The sequence below is a fragment of the Quercus robur genome, chromosome 1, assembly GCF_932294415.1.
Source record: "Quercus robur chromosome 1, dhQueRobu3.1, whole genome shotgun sequence".
NCBI lineage: Eukaryota > Viridiplantae > Streptophyta > Magnoliopsida > Fagales > Fagaceae > Quercus > Quercus robur.
The window spans coordinates 34,771,984-34,791,548 of NC_065534.1; the positions used below are offsets into that span (position 1 = coordinate 34,771,984).

At 33.5% G+C, this 19,565-nt stretch overlaps 2 protein-coding genes across 4 annotated transcripts; both read right to left on the minus strand.

Annotated features, from left to right (window-relative positions):
• Window positions 1–2,341: 2,341 nt before the first annotated feature.
• On the minus strand, window positions 2,342–8,094 carry LOC126732917 (uncharacterized protein YKR070W). 2 transcript variants are annotated; one of them, XM_050435988.1, is made up of 12 exons: window positions 7,794–8,094; window positions 7,576–7,682; window positions 6,438–6,473; window positions 6,187–6,260; window positions 5,964–6,004; window positions 5,380–5,451; window positions 5,045–5,246; window positions 3,699–3,794; window positions 3,535–3,602; window positions 3,184–3,388; window positions 2,987–3,070; window positions 2,342–2,644 (listed from the first exon to the last, which is right to left on the minus strand). In XM_050435988.1, exons 1-12 carry the CDS (start codon window positions 7,928–7,930, stop codon window positions 2,585–2,587), a joined length of 1,182 nt encoding a protein of 393 aa, XP_050291945.1. In that variant the 5' UTR covers window positions 7,931–8,094; the 3' UTR covers window positions 2,342–2,584. The 2 variants fall into 2 exon arrangements, with proteins under 2 accessions (XP_050291945.1, XP_050291955.1); XM_050435998.1 differs by lacking the exon at window positions 7,794–8,094 and having other exon boundaries at window positions 6,187–6,282; window positions 7,576–7,675.
• A 7,019-nt stretch (window positions 8,095–15,113) lies between these two features.
• LOC126732931 (mitogen-activated protein kinase homolog NTF6-like) lies at window positions 15,114–19,275 on the minus strand. 2 transcript variants are annotated; one of them, XM_050436010.1, is made up of 6 exons: window positions 18,854–19,275; window positions 18,041–18,170; window positions 17,627–17,764; window positions 16,312–16,644; window positions 15,910–16,096; window positions 15,114–15,789 (listed from the first exon to the last, which is right to left on the minus strand). In XM_050436010.1, the coding sequence occupies exons 1-6, from the start codon at window positions 19,012–19,014 to the stop codon at window positions 15,626–15,628; spliced, it is 1,113 nt and encodes a 370-aa protein (XP_050291967.1). In that variant the 5' UTR covers window positions 19,015–19,275; the 3' UTR covers window positions 15,114–15,625. The 2 variants fall into 2 exon arrangements, with proteins under 2 accessions (XP_050291967.1, XP_050291974.1); XM_050436017.1 differs by having other exon boundaries at window positions 15,910–16,093; window positions 18,854–19,272.
• Window positions 19,276–19,565: the final 290 nt, after the last annotated feature.

Genomic DNA, 19,565 nt, shown 5'->3' on the forward strand with positions numbered 1-19,565 from the left:
TTTTTTGGCTGGTGTAGATGAAACATATCTGAAAAACATGTTAGTACTCATAACAAAGAATGCCACTAAATTGTAGGTTTCCCTCTCTCACTCTAATTATAAATGTAATAAGGCACAGGTGCTGATTCTTTTAATTTCTATGTCCGCTCTATCAAATGAATTTTTTACGTGGAGATTCTTACTTTCTTGCACTATCTTATGCTTCCTACAGAGCTGGATCAGATTAACTGAAAGAAAAGCTTAAAGGTGTTGATGAAATTCTTATTGACAGTCAACAGGAAGTGAAGAATTGTCAAAAGGCCGCCAGTATTGTCATCTATTGACTCTAACTATGTAAGCAAGGTCAGAGGTATGTGTTGGATGTTAAAGGCTTTTTTCGATGGCAGTTTTGTTTCTTTCCTATGATATGAGTTGCTCAACTGATGCTTGGACCTTCTTTGGATTGAACTGTGTTGGTGGGGATGCTGTTTACTGATATCTGTTTGTTTTCAGGCAAAGAGGAACTGTGGCAACCTACGTTGGAATGTGTAAGAAACTTATATCAACGTCATCCTTTATTTTTAAAGTAATAATTCATGCTTTCCTCTCCTTTTTCTTTGTTTATCAGTTTCAATCTTCTAATTGTTAATTAAGGAGCAAAGATTCAGCAATTAAAAAACTGCATGTTTGTTACCTCAAGGTAAACTGGGATGAGGGATGAATCTGACTAAATTGAGAACAGTAGGGAATGCTAAATTAGAAACAAGTGGATTGGAATAACCCTGGTTTGGCCAAAACGTCATTGAGAAAGTCTGATCATATGAAAAGAAGGCCAGATACTGTCATTGAATAGATATGTGCAGAACCTTGAAACTAGTTGGATATGTGTAAATATTAAAGATGATTATATTATATGCAATAACTGAAGTTTGAAGATAATGCCTATTTTTGATCTAGTGGCAAATGCTATTTGTTTGATTAACTCCAATGGGTGAGATTGATGAGAGATTTTTGATTGAATGATCTATCATTCTTTTACTAAGTGATTAGTTATATATGCGTTTATAAATCAAAATTAGCAGGAATTGTGTAGTTGTGTTCAAATTTTTAGTATTTTCTGTTCTCGCATAAATTAAAAGTTGTGTAGTCACTGTTGTACAGTGAATTGTTTTGTTGGCCAATGAGTTGCGGGAAGGTTTCATATGTCAAAGTGAAACAGATTTTCATGCTTATCAATAAAAATGATGCTTCTGTCCAAGTAGAAAAATGTTAAGTACTTTCATCAGACCTATATTTGTTTCACTGTATGCAATATCATGCTTGTATCCCTAATGTTTATATCCATCTGTTTTGCAGGACCTCTCTTTGAGGGAATTCAGGTTTCCAGGAATCGAGCACAAGAAGGGAAGTTGAAATATGAGTATGTTCTATTGCATTCACAAAATTATTTACAATCTTGTGGTTTATCTCTGTCTCTGATCATATACCCAGGCCTCAATGGTAGACGATTATATATTCTCTTCTTTGCAGGACGAACTGGTTCCATTTAACAATTTTCAGTGCATTGGATAAGACACTTGAAAACTAGGGAACCAGCCAACCAAAACAAGTCGTCAAATTCTAAACTTAATCAAGACTGAAGTGAAGACCAATATTAGGGTCATCCTGCATTCTATGTATTGCGTTGAAGGTCTAAGATTTGGGCTTCAACTGGAGGTCCTCATTTGCTCTGTAAAATGGGCTGCACCATCTAGCCTCTTTTTTTAACCACGGGGATGATGTAAGCTGCTCAATGAAAGACTTTGTCGTCCAATTGAAGTCGTTAACCAATTTTGGATCTGCTTCTGGGATTTGTTTCATCGGCACTCCCAGAAATTGAACAAAAACTTTACTCATTAAATTTGCACCATGTTAGCTGATATCTACTAGATATGTAAGTACGTAATGCTTAATTATGTAGTCATGGAGCAAGCAATTATGAAGTCAATAATGTTCACTCCTAAGTCCTAATCCCCTCAGAAGCCTCTAATCTGTTCTCGCTATGGTCACAGAGACAGAATTTACTATATTGGGTTCAGTACAATCAGGCTCAATTGCAAGAACTAGTGATTTCCACCGTGTTAAGGTTGAAACACCCTTTCCTTGCCCCCCTTTAACCATCCCCAACAGAGAAAACACAACTGACTTATCTTGACTACTGGTGGACACTTTTTTTTTTAATAACTACTGGTGGACAAACTTGATACCATTATAACTCTATTTCTTGAACAATTTGGAACCTGGTCTTCTTTTTGCACTATTGCAGACCCAAAAATAATGGAAAGATACAGTGAATCTTACATCATTTTCCAACAACATCAAAAAACAGAAAGTACTTTAATCAAATTAATCTTCATAAATCAACGTCATTATAAGAAAATATGTGAAAATGATTGACAAAATGAAGTGATCACATTATGCAAGACCAGCAGGAACTAGATCATTGTTGTTCACGTTAAATGACATTCCTAGACTGCTTTCTGCAGACATCTCTCCTTTCGTTAATGTATGACAATCTCACAAAAGAGAAATCAAAACCTGCAGGAAAATAAGGGGGATGTAAATTTTATGAGGTGCACTCCTTTCTCAAAATATAGTCCACAGCTTCTTCTACAGTATCAACAACCTGCACAAGAAACACGAGTTCAGGTAATTTCATCTCACTTGAATCTGAAAGGAAACTTAGTTGCAGATCTATCAAGTTTTCATCTTTACCAATATATTTAGGGAACTAAGGGAAACTTTGCCATAGATCCCTTCTTTTCTTAAAAATTGATTTGATAAAATATTATCAGATTTTTAAAATAAAAAATGTGCATTGCCCTCTATAAGAATTTGCATCGCAATTTATTAACACACACCCAACTAAAAAAAAAAACCCACAGAAGAAAGAACATAATATGAGAAAAATAAAGACGATACTAGATTTGCAATATAACTTTACAACAGGATTTAATCAGACACTTACCAGATCTGCTGGAAAATCAGACGGATTTTCCTTTCCCTTAAAAACCCCTGTCCTTGTCAGAATTGAAAACCAGGGATGTCCTGCCTAAATTTTTTTGAAAATAAAGATAAAAATTAGGGTATCCTCAGATAACTAATTTAAATTATATACCTATAGTATATTCCCAATGAACAAGAATATGAAACCGCGAGACAAACCTGCCGGGCACCTTTGATGTCAACTGAAGGATTATCTCCTATCATATATAGTGTCTTAAAATGACTTCCATCATCTGGATGATTCACAACATGTACTTCATGATCAAGAGATGATGCAAGTTGCTTTAGTACAGTTTCAGCATTCTTGAATACAAATGCATTTGGCTTCCCCAAAGATGTATACTCCAGAGCATTTAAGTGAATTCTGCATATTTAAACAATTGCATTCAGAAAAGTACAAGACATTATTACATGAGACTGGAGATTCAGAATCCATCCCATATCAAAAAGAGCTACACCTATTTATAAGAGTAACGTACAATCTACATTTTGTATATTCTCTAGCCTTACCTATTGAAAATGGATTCTAATGCAATTCTGAAAGCTCCCATGCCAAGACGTTCAGAAGGAAAAGTAGCCTACCTTTAGTGACACCTTGTCAGTAAATCATTAGATTTTATAAAATTGCTACATAGGAACTCAAGAAATCAATTTTATAACTCATCACAACCAACCTGGTATTTAAGGTCATCATGTGCAAAATATAAAGGTGGTTGGTGTCCAATTTCCTTTCCAGGAAGACCTCCAGATCTTAAAATGTCACACAGAACCTGATACCAACATCTATTTCAGTCAGTTCAGAACTTAAAGTTTCCAATAACAAGGATATTACACATCAAATCCAGGGGCAGGGAGGCCATATGTAACACTTCATACAAAAATTAATAAACTGTCCTACAAAATGTGCATGAAAGAAGTTAAGTTAAAATATTGGAAATTGCAAAATCCCCCATCCTGCCTTTTATAAATGAGTCAAATGACACTTAGCCCTCCTGAGATTATTACCTTTTTAAAGGGTTAATTATATTGACACCCCTGAGGTACAACTAAACTAGACGCAGTATACACGATTTTCCATAAATTACATTGCCCTGCCAAATTGTCAAACTAATTGACACTCCATCTGTTAACCCCTTTCGAAGTCATACAGTATTAAGAGGTTGACATGGGATATTTCTTTTCTAAGCAATACCCAATAAAAAAGAGGCAAAACATTTTTAATGTCTTTAAAATTTTTTTAAAAGAAGAAAGAAAGAAAAATGTAACCAAACAACCCCAAACGTCCACCATCCTTCCACCACTGGCGACATCTAACCCCAAACCAGGCCACCGCCTCTCTCCTACTACCTAACCGTACATGGCACAGTTTTCTTAGAGGATGGTGTTGGAATCAATATAGATGAGAAAAATGAAGGTAAATCATACAAAGTAACACGTTGGGCTATTTGGCTACAGTTTATTATTTTATTTTAGATTCATATAAGTGTAATTGTAGTTCAATATATTTGGCTACAGCTTTTCCTTTTTTTTTTTTTTTTTTTTTTCATTATTAGGAATATTCCATGTAGACCTTTAACACTGTTTGACCTGGAAAACTTAAGGGGACAAGTGTCAATTAGTTTGACAATCTGGAAAATCGGGGTACACTAGTTAGTAAACACGAAATGAGGTTTACTATTAATGAGATTTATGTGAAAAAAGTATATTTTGATTCAAGGTGTAATGACACGCACACACACGCATATATATATATATATATATATATGGAGAATTCTACATTACACATGTTTTTAACATTTCTTTTTATAAAAATTCTCATACCTCCTAATCTTAACCGTTAACATATGATATTGTGATATTCCCTTATTTAATATATATTTTATGATGATAGATGAACAGTTATGATTAAGTGTGTGTGTGTGTATATATATAAACCTCAGATGTCAAGGGAGGTTATTGTAATTTACCCAAGAAGGTAATATTATTAGAATCATCATATAACCTATGGATTTAGGATAACCTGAATGTCTCTACTCCAGTCAACAGAATCACTAACGATAAATGCTGCCTGAACTCTCTCTGAGTGAACACTCTTTCTTGAACCTATCTCCTTAAAAGTTCTACTCTGATTAGCAACTGTCTTAGTTATCCATTCCTTATATTGCGCCAATGGATCGATGTCATCAAAGCAGGAGGCATACTCATCAATTGAGAGAACATTTCTGCAGATAAAATCAGTCAACACATGAGTCATTCAGACATACCTCAGGCAATATTTGAAAATTTAATCAATGTCATTGCCAAAATTCAACTTATGTGAATCACAAAGCCAATACAACCAGGCAAAAGCCTTACTTAAATCCATATTCAAACATCACTGCAGCAGGTTCACCTTTTCCCACAGCAACAACGAGTTCATTCTCATATCTGTACAACACAAGATGTAAATACTAGAGAGAATAATATAATGAGATGAATTTTACTCAATCAACAATGAATTAAATTTCCATTATAATTCAGACTTTTTCTTATCCTAAGGATTTAGATTCTTTAATCATTCCAATTCCAGTAAGCATATTATAGCATCTACCACTTTGTTTGGCAGTCTATTCTCATTATTCTGTAAATTTATCATACATTACACATAAAATTAGTCATATCTGAATGCGTATGTTATTTCTAAAGATTTTAACATGTGTCAGCATGACCTTTCATTGAAAACATATATCAGGCACGTTGATTCAGAAGCTCAAAACTTCAATCTGTCTATGACTACAGCATAAAACTATCCCCTTGCCAATTCCATGATGTTTAATACACACAGCACATTGCCCATGCACACATGCACCATTTTAACAATATTTGAATTTATTCCACATCCCCGATATGCATACTAAGTTGGTTAGTAACCACAGATCGCACTTGGTCCAAACGCATACCTATTCACCAACTGTTTAAAAGGAGAATGACCCTGTAATACCTGCATCAGAATTGTACTGAAAAAGATAAGGGGGAAAAAACAATTACAAAGAAGAATTAATAACAAATTCATGTCATGACTGATGACCCACTGCCAAGAAAATTCATATAGATGGAAATTAAAAAAAAAGGGAGAGAAAAATAGCACTTAAAAAAAAATCTTAAAAATCTTCATAACTGTACCTGTGAGGGGGAAATATTTACACCCAAGAGTTCACTTAACTGCATGGCTCTTTTTGATTCTCGAAAACCACCTCCTATTAAATTAAAGCCCCAACTCTGAGCATATAAGATCATCATATACATACTTCCATACTTTTAGGAATGACATGTAAACCCAATATGCAATGTCTTCAACCAAAAAAAAAGAAAAAAAAAAAAAGAAAAAAAAAAGAAGAAGAAAAACAGCAAAAATAAGTACATAGATGACTTACCATTTGTCAAGAAAACATAAGGAATCTTCAAAGTACCTGCTTGCAAATAAGAGTGAGTTATTAATAATTTTTATTTTTGGGCAGGAACTGATAAAAAAATTTATACTGAAAAATACTTTTTGTCCCTAAAATCTGACCCATGTTTGATTTTCAGTCTCTCAAATTTATAATGTTATAATTTTGTCCTTGAAAATTTTAAAAGGCCTCAATTTCATTCTTCCAACTATATGTGCTCAAAAAAATTGCATAGGCAAGCGGCGTGCTGACATCCTGAAATGTTGATGAGACTCGAAATAAATATAACAGAAGATAAAGGAAAGTACATAGGGTAATGCTACAGCTACAACAAATTTTACTACATAAGTCTTACAAACTAATGCACCACCGTTTAAAACACAAAACAAAAATGTAACTCAGAAATTTATTTAGAGTGATGCTACAGCTAATACAAATTTTAATTCATAAACCTTAGAAACTAATATGCCAACTTTAGAACTCAAAACAAGAAAGTAATTCATAAATTTGTTTACCAAGTTGTTGATGTTTTTTTTACACCGATAACATTTAGTGTCACATTAGTTTGTAAGCCTTTTGTAGTGAAATTGATAGTAGATTTAACATTTTCAAGCTATTAATTTGTTATGTTGTTGGCCAATCACATTCATTGCCAAACCTCATTTTGTTAGTAATTCATAAATTTGTTTACCATGTTGATGATGTTATATCGATAACATCTGTTGTTTCATTAGTTTGTAAGCCTTTTGTAGTGAAATTGATAGTAGATTTAACATTTTCAAGTTATTTATTACGTTATTGACCAATCACATTCATTGCCAAGCCTCATTTTGGTTAGTTTGTAAGCCTTTTGGAGTAAAATAGGCAGTAAATTTAGAATTTTTAAAGGAGAAAACTGATGCCCTTTTAATATTTCAAGGTGAAAATTGCAATTTTTTGAAAATTGAGGAACGTAAATCCAACTTAGACCAAATTGTGTGTGTGTGTGTGTGTGTGTGTGTGAATTCTCCATAGAAGAAGGACATGAATGTCCCAGTTACTACATAAATTGACGAAATCAATTTAAACCACATAACAATGCTTTAAACAAAATCAATGGGCACCCACAAAAAAAGAAGCGTACCAGAGTTGTGATCGTATAACTTTCTGAGAGCTTGAGGGGAGCCTCCAATGGGAGTGTGGTCGCGCAGAACGACGCCGTCAATGTCGAACGCAATACCAAATGAAGGCCTATATTGTTAATTGTTCGATCATCAATCAAGCACAGTTACAAACCAAGTTCTGAAACATCAAAATACACAGAGAGAGAGAGAGAGAGAGAGAGAGAGAGAGGTTACTGACAGTTGAGTCTGCGAGTGAAGCTGAGAGAAAGAGCGTGGAAATATGGAGAAGAAGAGTGAGGGCAATGATTGCTTTTTGTTACTGTTTGGGCGCTGTGAATGTAAAGCCCTTCTGAGGATTCCAAATCCAAAGCTCATGTTTTACTTGATCAATGAGATTGTCAGATTATAGATACAAAATATGAGGAATTCAGCTCTGGAATTTCTTTTTCTTTTACCAGACAAACTCCCCAACAACACCATGGACTTCACTTGGAGTAGGCAAATTGGCAAAATGAAAATGGGCTTCTTTTCGCACGGACCACATCCAGATCACGTGTGTTCGCTATATTAGATAAATAATATAATTTATGTTTAAATATAGGGTAATTCTACTGTATTTGTACCCTTTTTTTTTTTTTTTTTTTTTTTTTTTTGATACGGTACCTCAAGTGGTCAATTTGTTCGGTCGAGTTACTAAGGGCTTGTTTGGTTTAAAAAAATAGTCACTCATCACTCATCTCTCAGTTTTGATCGTCCATCACTCATCACCTATCACTTATCACTCATTACTCAAAATATCTAAATTTCCTAATTCCCCCATTTGGCACATATTTTCAACTTTCTATCACTCAAATTTTTTTACTTTTTTGGGACCCATACCTGAGCAATGTTCAGAGACTGCTGTTAGCCTACCCGTCAAACCCTCATCTCCCACCATTTTCTTCACTGCATATTTCATTTTGCCACCACTGGTCACAGTTTAACACAAAAACTCCATTCACAGTTTAACCAAAGAAGTACAAACAACAAAAACTCTCAACAATTTAACACCACCTAAAGCAGCTCATCACCCCCCAAATTCAATACTCCATTCATACTTATTTATGATACACCACGAAATAAAAATTAAAAAAAAAAAAAAAAAAAAAAGAACTTCCAGATCAAAAACGAGCTTCCAACGGAGCTATTCCCGGCGCCGACAGCAGAGCTTCCAGATTGAAGAACGAGCTTCCAGATCGAATCGTTGCTGTGGATGCCGATTTCGACGCTCCAGCCAGATCATTGCTATGGATGCCGATTTCGACGCTCCGGCCAGATCGGAAGAAAGCTGTGGATGTCGACGATAGCAGCGATGAGGAGAACGAGCGCGTGGTGGAGCTTTTCGACGTGTGATCGAAGATCGAAGCCGATGATCTCTCGGCTTAGGTCGGCGTGGGTCGACGTGTGAGTGATCGGTGGGAGAAGAACAAAAAAGAAAGAACACTGAATCGGGAGAAAGCAAAAAGAAGAAGAGATAAAGAAGAAGAGAGAAAGAAAGAAAAGTAGAAAGGAAAGGAAAACAAGAAAAAAAAAATAAGAAAGAAAAGAGAGAGTGACTGGTGGGATGTCAGATTTGGGACCCACAATCTCCAACTATTTACGAACATGCCACTGAATATCAGATTTTGAGTGATAAAATCAGGTGAAACCTGTTTTCATTTTCTCTCTTCATCACTCATTTTTTGAGTGATAGAATCACCAAAACAGGATCACCAAACATGAGTGATGAGTCCAGACAAAATGTTTTCCGTGGGTCCCACCAATTTTGGATGATGAGTGATGAAAACAGGATCATATCACTCAAAATTGCATGCATCCAAACAACCTCTAAAATATCACATTTGAAAGATTATTCGTCATATTAACCAGTACCGATATTACATGTAATCATATTTTTGTTATATTTAGTGGTTTCATATATTTTACTCATATTTAACCGTTCTATTGTTACATTGGACATTACTAATATCACATGTGATTGTACTTTTGTTACATTTGGTGATTTTTTTTCTCACATTTGACAGTTCAATTGTCATATTAGGCAGTACTAATATTACAATTAACCGTACTTTTGTCACATTTAGTGGTTTCCTTATTTTTTTACTCATATTTGACTGTTTCATCGTCACATTAAGTGATACCAACATCACATATAATCGTACTTTTGTTACATTAAGTGATTCCCTTTTTTTTTTTAACTTACATTTAACGGTTCTATTGTCAATTTTATGCAGTACCAACATCACATATGACCATTCTTTTTTCACATTTTATGGTTCAATTATTTTTTTACTCACATTTGATGATTTTATCGTCACATTGAACAGTATCAACATCACATATGATTGTACTTTTGTCACATTCGATGGTTTCCTTATTTCTTACTCACATTTAGTGTTTTGAAGTGAAAGAAGAAAAAGAACACCAGGTAGGTTTTCAGTTTGAGAGAGAAGAATGCGAGAAAGAAGAGACTTTGTCGTTTGTTTGTCTATGTGTTCTTGCTTTTATTATTTTATATACATTACTTGCTTAACTGGTAACCAGTTTTCCATTCAAAATAAATAAATGGTCAAGCCAGTGGTACTACAACAGCGGCGATAGAGACGAAGGCAGTGCCTATGGCAGTGATAAAAGAACCGCAAATGTTGGAGAGCAAGTGGTCGTTCTAGTTCAACAACCAATCGAAACCAAAGCAAGGTGTTGTGTGGGGCACCTCTCTCCACAAGATCTACACTTTTGACATTGTTGAAAATATCTGGTGATACCTTTCCAATCTTCCACAACTACTCACTTTTTTCTGTCTATTTTTTTACTTCATGATCTTCTTCATCTTTCCCCTCTTTCATTTTTTTTTTTTTTTTTGTTTGGTTAAGAAGTACAAATATAGCTTACTGGTTAAGGTGGTTAAGGAGGCTTTTTATTTGTTTATTAATTCATTTTTCTGATTGGCTAATTTGATTTATATTTTGTCACAAAGCTTGGTTGTTATATTGTATGTGTGTTGGGGGGGGGGGGGGGGGTTTGAATTTATTCAAACCACAATTACTTCTTTATGCATCATCATTACTCTTAACTAGTGTATAACTTCATGCATATGCACGGATATAATTAAAAAAAAAATCACAATTACATAATTCAAATTATACATTTTTTAAAGAAGAGATTCAAATTATATATGGTATTAGCTTACACCTTTTTTAAATCATACATTTCTAAAATATTTAATGGTTTCTCATATTATATATATATGTATATATATATATGATTTAGAATGTAATTAGATTTAAACTTTTTGGTTTTTGCATCCAATAAATCATTTGTCATAGAAATTAAAAAATTAGATATACATGTGGCACAAAATTGTACTCCAATTAAAATCTAATTTAGAATCTAATTAGATTTGAACTTTTCGATTTTGACACTCCATAATTCATTTGCCACAAAGATTAAAAAAAAAAAAAAAAAAGATGGAACACGTGACACAAAATTGAGAATCCAATCAAAATCTAATTGGATTTTTTAAAAAGTAATACTAGCATGTTACCCGTGCTTATGCACATGAATGATAAATTGAAGTGGTGCTATTGATGTTAGCTTGAGTTATTAAACATATAAGCCATTAGTTCAACCAAGACATTTAGAGGTACTAAAATGGTTTTTTCTTGCAAATTTCATAATATTAGTTACGTCAAGTTTCTCATTACATTACTATTATATATATAATTTTGAAAAATCACTATTGGATATTACATATACAATATCAATTCACAATCATTGTATATGAAATTCTACTAAATACAACATAAAATAAAAAGAATAGATTGGTCCAATAGTATCTCCTAAATTGAATGGGGATAGGTGCATGAGATTGTTTAGCTCAATTACAATTTTTTATGTTCAACATCTTCACATTCAAAATATCTGAATAGAAACATTATAAAAAATATACTCATTAGTTTAGAGAAAAAATTATATTCCATAAATAACTTATAAATTTAAATTATTTTTAGTTATACAAAAAAAAAAAGGCTCATAAATATAAAATTATTCAAACTCTCTTTTCCTATAATTTTATATATAGAGTTAGATATATGATTAGATTTTTTATGGTTAATTTATATTGGACTCTTTGTTTTCTACACTGAATTAACTCACTTGGCACAAAAAATTAAAAAAACTCACTTGTTACGTTATTTTTTCGTTAGTCACATAAATAACAACACCAATGACAATTAACAAATTTTTAAACATAAGAATAATAGTGTACACTTGAAATTTAAGGGACTAACTGCGACCAGTAGTTTAGTTTCACCAATATTATATGTGTGTGCTGCAAATGTCATTATAAGATAACTAATAAGTTAGAAAAGAATTACATATATATATATATATATATATTTGGCAGATAAAAACCTTTGCTTTAAGTTTTAATTATTAAATTTAGGAATGTTTTCAGAGAAATATGTTATGTGATTGCCTGAGGCCATTAATAGCAATACTTTTATACCCAATTTATATGATATGAACTTAAGTGACTACTAATTTATTATTTCATCTCCTTTAAAAAAAAATTATTTCTAAATAAAATTATTCTAAAAGCTTATAGCCAAAAGTCTCGTTGAAGCATTGTGTCTCCATTTAAAGATCAAAAGAAAATATAAATGTTCAATAAATGATTCTCTTTCCATGAATCCCAAATATTAGAAGCCTAAATTCAAACTCATTTTCAAAGTGCTCAGCACCCAAACAGATTTTTACATATGCATGTATATACAGTTATACACATACATACTCACAGCCATGCATCAATACATACATAGATTCATAAGATAAATATAAAGAGGGTACATATATGAAGTATCAATATATCTAAAAAATAATTAACATACAAGGAATTTCACCAAAAGTAATCAGCTTATCCAACAAAATAAGAAAGAAACCATTCTCAACGTCCATAAGATAAAGACAAATTACTTCTATCTCTTGGACTTCTTTGATTTTTTTTTTTTTTTTTTTCCCTTCTCTTTGAATTTTTTAAATTCTTGAGTAACAAATTTCACCTTCTAAGCATTAGCATCCGGGATGCCAAAAAAGTTCTATTTTACAACTTCAAAACCTACTTTATCTGTTTTACCATTTCATTTTACAACTCACCCAACATTCCAGTTTCTATTTTTATATACAATTTATTAAAATAATATAAACTACACTATCAAATAATATAAAAAAAAAAAAAAAAGAACAAGAACAAGAAGAGAAAGAGGTCAGAGTCTGAAGTGAGAGGAAGGGAGAGAAGAGATTAAAAAATTATATAATCTTTACATCCTCGTGAACAGTGAGGTTTCACATATATGCAACATATGCAGCCTCACTGTAGCTAGGATGCCAAAAAAAAAAAATAGAAAAAGGATTTACATAGCCGGATGTGGGGGGTTTTTAAGGTTTAGTGGGTAAAATAGCAACTGGGGGGTTTTTACACCCTTAATACTAATGCTCTAGGGGAGACATTCAAAGGTAGATCTAATCTGACTACAACTCTTTAATTTTGTTAACCATCTTCATCAACAATCATTGTCAATGTGAGGATTACTTTGGAGATTGGATGGACCTACATGGTTAAATTTGCTTTTCCCACTAGACGTCCCTCCTGATGTCAAGTTACTTAGATACAAGTCTTTAACTGTATCAGTTGCAAGCCCTCATATTGAAAGTATGCGGAGTTTTGCCCGACTGCTTGGTCTCGTTCTTCTGAAAACTTGAAAGTGCCATTTATGTTGAAACTTGAAAGTATACATGTGGACTTTTGCAATTATGTTTATTCTTAAAACTTAAATGTGCCACTTTTTTTTTTTTTTTTTTTTTTTGAGAAGAAAACCTTTAATTGTGGGCATGTAAGGTTGATAGTTTGGCATAGAAGCTGATGGAAATTTTTATGTTCTTTATTTGTTTGTTAAATCATTTTTTAACACCTAAAATCATTATTTTTGGAAGTATAAAAAATTAGAACCAAATAATTTTATTTTAACATGGAAGAAGATATAGAAAGGGAAAAAAATTGATAAGGTATAACTAGTTTATATAAGAACACGTTTTGGAGAACCCATAACAATTAACAATACCTATCAAATTCTTGGGAGCCTATAGGAAAACAAAGAAATGGGAGATGGGGATTGCAAGCACTTCCTCATGTGAGTTCAATCATAACTTAATTTCAAATCCATCAAAATCCCAATTACATTAATCAATGGCTGTTTGAAGAACCATGTCCTCTAGTATTCAAAATTAGGACGTTGATCTCAATCAAACTACAAGAGAATAATGTTTCATTTGTTTTGAAGTAAAATATTTTCCATAAAATGTTATCACATTCTAGGTGTTTGTTTTGTTGTAAAATGGTTGGTCAATTATAAAACATTTTTAGTCAACTGTAAAACTTAAACCTAAAAGATGTAAAATATATGAGAAAACGCTTAAAAATTCGGTAAAACATTTTACCTCAAGCTCAACTCTCTCTCGCTCGACACACTCAGTCCAAAAGCCACACTCATTAGTCCAAGAGCCATTAAACACCCAACCAACCATTACAAATCCTGATCAAACCCAAAGACCCAACATCTACCAAATCACCCTCTTGTCCCCGCACCTTAAGGGTTACCGTTGGCCACCCTTAATCTTTTCTCTTTGGCTCATGGCTTTCACACCCAAAAATCCCAAAGAGAAATAGATGGGGTCTGTGATTGTTATCGCTGATTTGTTGTCGCAGTCTTCTCTCTTGCGGCAATTGTTGTTGCTTAAGTCGGCAGCGATGAGAGGCTTGTTATGGTCGATTTGGGACACGAAGATGTGAGTTTTCTATGGGGCTTGTGGGTACTGGTCGAAGGTCAGGTTGTGGTTATGGAGGTTGTTTGTTACTCACAGTAAAAAAAAAAAAGGTTGTGTGCATTTGCTACGGTGTTGGTTAAGTTTTCTTCTTCTGTTTTTTTCTTTTGGTTGCAGCTATGCGGACATCGACTTGGGATGAGGTTGGTGTTTGTGGTGATTGCAGGATTTGGTTGGATTTTCGAGTTTGGGTTTTTGGGTGGCTTTGGTAGCCTTTTTTTTTTTCCTACGAATTTGGAATTTTGGCGGTTTATACAGTTGTGCTTGTATTTGGTGGGTTATGAGTAATAGGAAACTTTTTTTTATTTTACCGGGGAAACAAATATTGAAAATGATTTCTCCACTATTTTTAATTAAGCTACTAAATTCTGTAAAATGAAAATATTTTACACCAAAAAATATTTTAATTCGAAACAAACACAAATAAAATATCCCTTGTTACCGTACCGCTTTCCCCTTATGGTGGGAAAATTCAATTTACTTTTAAAAAAATAATAATTAATAAACCACTAAATTTCATAAATTGAAGCACAAAACGTTATAATATTTGGAATCTTATCCTATCAAATATATCATTTTTAGGCAACTCATAGAACCCCTTGACTGATTTCACAAGAAACTTGGAATAGAAAGTGGAAACTGCAAAAATATAAAGAATCTCATAAAAGATGCATCGAAACACGCATCAGGGCAATACAAACATTGCAATGTTTCCAGGTATTGTACCTATTTTTAACTTTTTATGATTCCTTTTCTATGGGTAAAATAAGATTTACAATGTACAAATCACAGCCATAAAAGGATGAGGCTTAGAGAACAGAGCCTTCTTTTATGCATACCAACCCTCAATGGGTACTGGATTCTCCAAATGAATCCAGTTAACTTCCAAATACCACACTCATGAACAAACTTGGCATTCATTGACTGAGAGAGGAGGAAAGAAGGGGGGGGGGGGGGGGGGGGGGGGGTTTGGGTTCCTAGTTACAAACTGCCAATCCACCATCTCAAGACAGGAAGAAAGAACCTATCTCCCTCCCTGATATAGTACATGATACATATACTTTCTAAACGAAAATCTCAATCTTTTTATAAGGACTTTCATCGACCCAAACAAGGGAAACGAGGACAGTACTGGTGAGCTTACTCCAGCATCTAAAGTGGGTTGAAATTCAGGGACTCCCTCCATATAAGCTCCTTTATATCTTCCTCATTCAAGGATGCATGTTCAAAATCAAAGACAAAAGGAGATGGGCAAGTGGGCTCCTCATTTATCTCATGAAGACCAGATAGGTATGGGTGATTCAATGCCTCCTCAACTTTAGGTGTATCAGTAAGAAGAAGAAGAAGAAGAAGAAGAAAAGATTCTCTTTAGAAAAATGAGTCAGAAAAAATAAAAATGAAATGGTAATTTATTCAAGTAAAGTTTGGAAGAATACCAGTTATGCGTTTGCATGGATCAAACACTAGCATTTTCTCTGCAAGATCAATTGCCACTGGGGACACATGTGGGAATTTCATTGCAAAGGGCTGCTTTGGGAAATGTGGAAGCTGCTTGACATACTTTCGAGCATTATCACTTCTTAAAAATCCAAGATCTGAATCATCTGGTGAACCTAATAGCTGCTTAAAGAATCATAAAAAGAAATAAGTAAAAAGAAGAAAAAATGACCATTAATAAAACAATTAGATTGATAGTTAATCAAGGAAGTTATGCAACTTATCATATCATTACTTGTAATCAGTACAGCAGTGCCCACAATATATCTACGCATTATTCATTCATAAAGTCTCTATTGAATTCAACGATAGAAAGAGGATTAAAGGGAAAGCACAAGTACCTCAGTTATAAGCATTAACTGCTGAACATAGTCTTTACCAGGAAATAATGGCTCCCTTCTGATAATCTCAAGGAAAATGCAACCAACTGACCAAATATCAATGGCTGCAGTGTATTCTGAACAGTTGAGTAGCAATTCAGGGGCTCGATACCATCGAGTTACAACATATTCTGTCATGAAATCCGTCTCTGAGGTGGTTCTCGCAAGCCCAAAGTCACAAATCTTAAGGTCACAATTTGCATCAAGAAGCAGGTTACTTGGCTTCAAATCTCGGTGCAAAACATTTGCAGAGTGTACATACTTCAATCCCCTTAGCAATTGATATAGAAAGTACTGCCAATGCATTTCAAGAAGCAGCTTGTTAAACCATATCATTTACATTTATATTTCAAGTTTACTAGATATAGTTCACAATAGATATTTGAGCTTATGTATTGGTATCACATAATAATTGCTATATGTTTAAAATGATACAATGACACTGGTAGTTTAGAGGGGAAAAAAAAAAGGAAAAAAGAATGAGGAAAAAAGCATATTATCAACCAGCCAATTATTTTTTGGGTTACAGGAAAATTGCACAGAGCATAAATGGGGTCAAAGATGTTAGACTTCTTTAGATCATCCTAAGGTTAAAAATAAGCTGAGGCCATCTTTGAAGTATTCTTTTACTCTGAGGCAGTTCATCCCTGGCACCTCCCCACACACACACTCTCTCTCCAAGTGTGATTTGTGGGTGGGTGAGTGAGAGACAAAGTTAAACAGATGCTAGAATCTCTCGTCACTCGTCCTCTTTTACATCAATGTTTTCCTGATCACCCCTAGGCAAATGCAAAGTAATTTTGTGAAGATCTAATGCAAGAATCTGTAAATTGACTTTATTTCTTCTTGTTCACAATCATGAAAATACTGATCCATGGATAATCATCTTCTATTTAAAGGGACCAACACAATTAGGAATTCTGCAACATTTTAAAATCAGACCTATACTTCTACATTTCTACTTATCATTATGAATTCAGAATAACATGACACATTGAAAAGGAAAATTAATTCAATAGTCAATACAAAAACATATTTTGGTCTTTAACACATAAAACAATTCATCAAAATAACACACAACGCATTAAAAGCAAGCCCTTTCTTCTTCTTTTTTGTGTAAGTATCAGAAGCAAGCCCTTCACCAGGATTAAATATGTAAAATCAGTCATACTGGACCCGCAGTCTGTATTAAAATCATCTACTCATTGATAGTTCAAATGCACCTTAGTTATTTATGATAACCACTAGTTTGTAATGGCAACAGGAAACTGCTTACCTGACAGTGATCATCAGTTAAAGCCTGGTTAGAGCGTATTATCTGATTGAGGTCAGTATCCATTAATTCATACACAATATAAACATCATTGAACTTTTCTCTCTCTGGTGGCCTTATGATGTCCTTAATTTTGACTACCTGCAAAAATACGAAAGCAGTGGATTATTTCCTACTCACAGCATAACAAAAATGGTGGGATGCGCATATTCTCTACTGTACTCCATTTAGCTAATTTTAGAATCGTCTATCGAACATTTACATTATGCAAAACATTAAAACCATATTAAACAATGACGACAAAAACAAACTAAAGAGTATACTAAAATGCCATGATTGATACCATACAATTTGCAAGAAAAAGTAACAGCAGAAAAAATATGTGACCCTTAACAACTCAAAAGTTCGTGTGCCTACATTCTCATGGTCCATGTGGCAAAGGAGTTTGATCTCTCGAAGTGTCCTCTTAGCATCAATCCTGTTGTCAAATGCATTTCCAATTTTCTTGATTGCAACCTCCTCATTGGTCTGAGAGTTTTTTGCGCAGCTGCAAAATAATAAATCGCCCTCAATTATAACAAGCAAAATTCAAAGCTAATACAAATAAGCTATGCTTCACATTCTTAAGTTAAAGCCTTGGAATCACACTATATCATTCATCACCACAAAAATCACGCCTAACACCCAAAGTAGGACGATTCAAACACGTTGAATGTGCGTGACCTTCTCAAAATTTAGTAGAATGGTTCACTAGACCATCATCAACTTAAGATATTAAAACTGATCTAAGTTAGTGCGGTTCAGTGACATAAAATTTTTAAATTAAAATAATAATAATAATAATAAAAGACCAATATTCAGCTTTATGAACTATATTATCCAATTGGGTAGGATCAAAACTCAATGTGTTCAAAATTTAAGGTAAAAATTGATTTAAAAAAGTAAAATTTGCCAATTAAATTGGTAGCATAAGGCAAACTTAATTTATTTGAGCTAGACTTAGCTTTAATTTGATCATCCAAACAAGCTGGAGATAAAGGAATCAAATTTTATCTATTAATTTTTTTTTTTTTTTTTCACATAAAAGACTAAGTAAAAAAAAAAAAAAAAAAAAGAAAGAAAGGCAAATATAGAATCAAAATGAATATACAATAAAAAGAACAAAAGCAAAACAAAAAAAAAAAAAAAAAAGTAAAGAGGAATCTAAAAATTAGGTAATAGAAAGGGTACCAAACGATGCCGTAAGCGCCGCGACCAACGGGTTGAATAGGAGGAACATAGTTGGCGGAGACCTGGAAGAGGTTTCCGAGAATGTTGTACTGTACATACTTGCCATCGTACGTTGGGATTCCTGTCTCTGTAACTTCATTTTCCATACCTTCATTCTCCATTTTTCTCTCTCTCTCTTTGTATGAGCTTATCTTTCTCAACACACTTTTTTTTTTTTTCTTGAACGAGTCTGAGAGAGAGAGAGAAAGAGAGACTGATGAAAAGCAAAGAAATTAAAAAATAAAGAGTGTGTGTTGAAGTAAAGTGGGAGAGTGAGAAAGTTTTGATGATTTTTGCGCAGTACTAGTCTAGTAGGGACAGAGAGAGTCAGTCAAGAGGTTGGAAATGGAATGGAAATTATGGAATATGCTTTTTTTTTTTTCTCTTTCAAAAAACTCTTTCGGTTTGAAATTTGAATGGAAAGGAAAGAGGCAAAAAGACCTAAATAGTCTAATACTATAAAACGGACCAAAGTTCCTAATTGGGCCTAAATATATGCCGATGATACATTCATTCTCTATTCACTTCAGCTTCCTCGTTTGGGCTTTAAAAATGAGTTTTTACTGGACAACCCAACTCATCTAAACAAGAACAGAGTGAGGATTTCAATTGAGGGGTGCCGAAATTTGAACCAATTTTTTTTTTTTTAATGAGAATCTAAACTAACATACAT

Excerpts from the sequence above, each read along its gene's own strand:
- LOC126732917 (XM_050435988.1), bottom strand. The coding sequence starts at position 7,930 with ATGAGCTTTGGATTTGGAATCCTCAGAAGGGCTTTACATTCACAGCGC. Across the intron at positions 5,247-5,379 it reads ATGTTTGAATATGGATTTAA|AAATGTTCTCTCAATTGATG; the intron begins GTAAGGCTTTTG and ends TTTTATCTGCAG. Across the intron at positions 3,603-3,698 it reads ATGATGACCTTAAATACCAG|GCTACTTTTCCTTCTGAACG; the intron begins GTTGGTTGTGAT and ends CACTAAAGGTAG.
- LOC126732931 (XM_050436010.1), bottom strand. The coding sequence starts at position 19,014 with ATGGAGAATGAAGGTATGGAAAATGAAGTTACAGAGACAGGAATCCCA. Across the intron at positions 17,765-18,040 it reads GCCACATGGACCATGAGAAT|GTAGTCAAAATTAAGGACAT; the intron begins GTAGGCACACGA and ends GTATTTTTGCAG. Across the intron at positions 15,790-15,909 it reads TCCATGCAAACGCATAACTG|TTGAGGAGGCATTGAATCAC; the intron begins GTATTCTTCCAA and ends ATACACCTAAAG.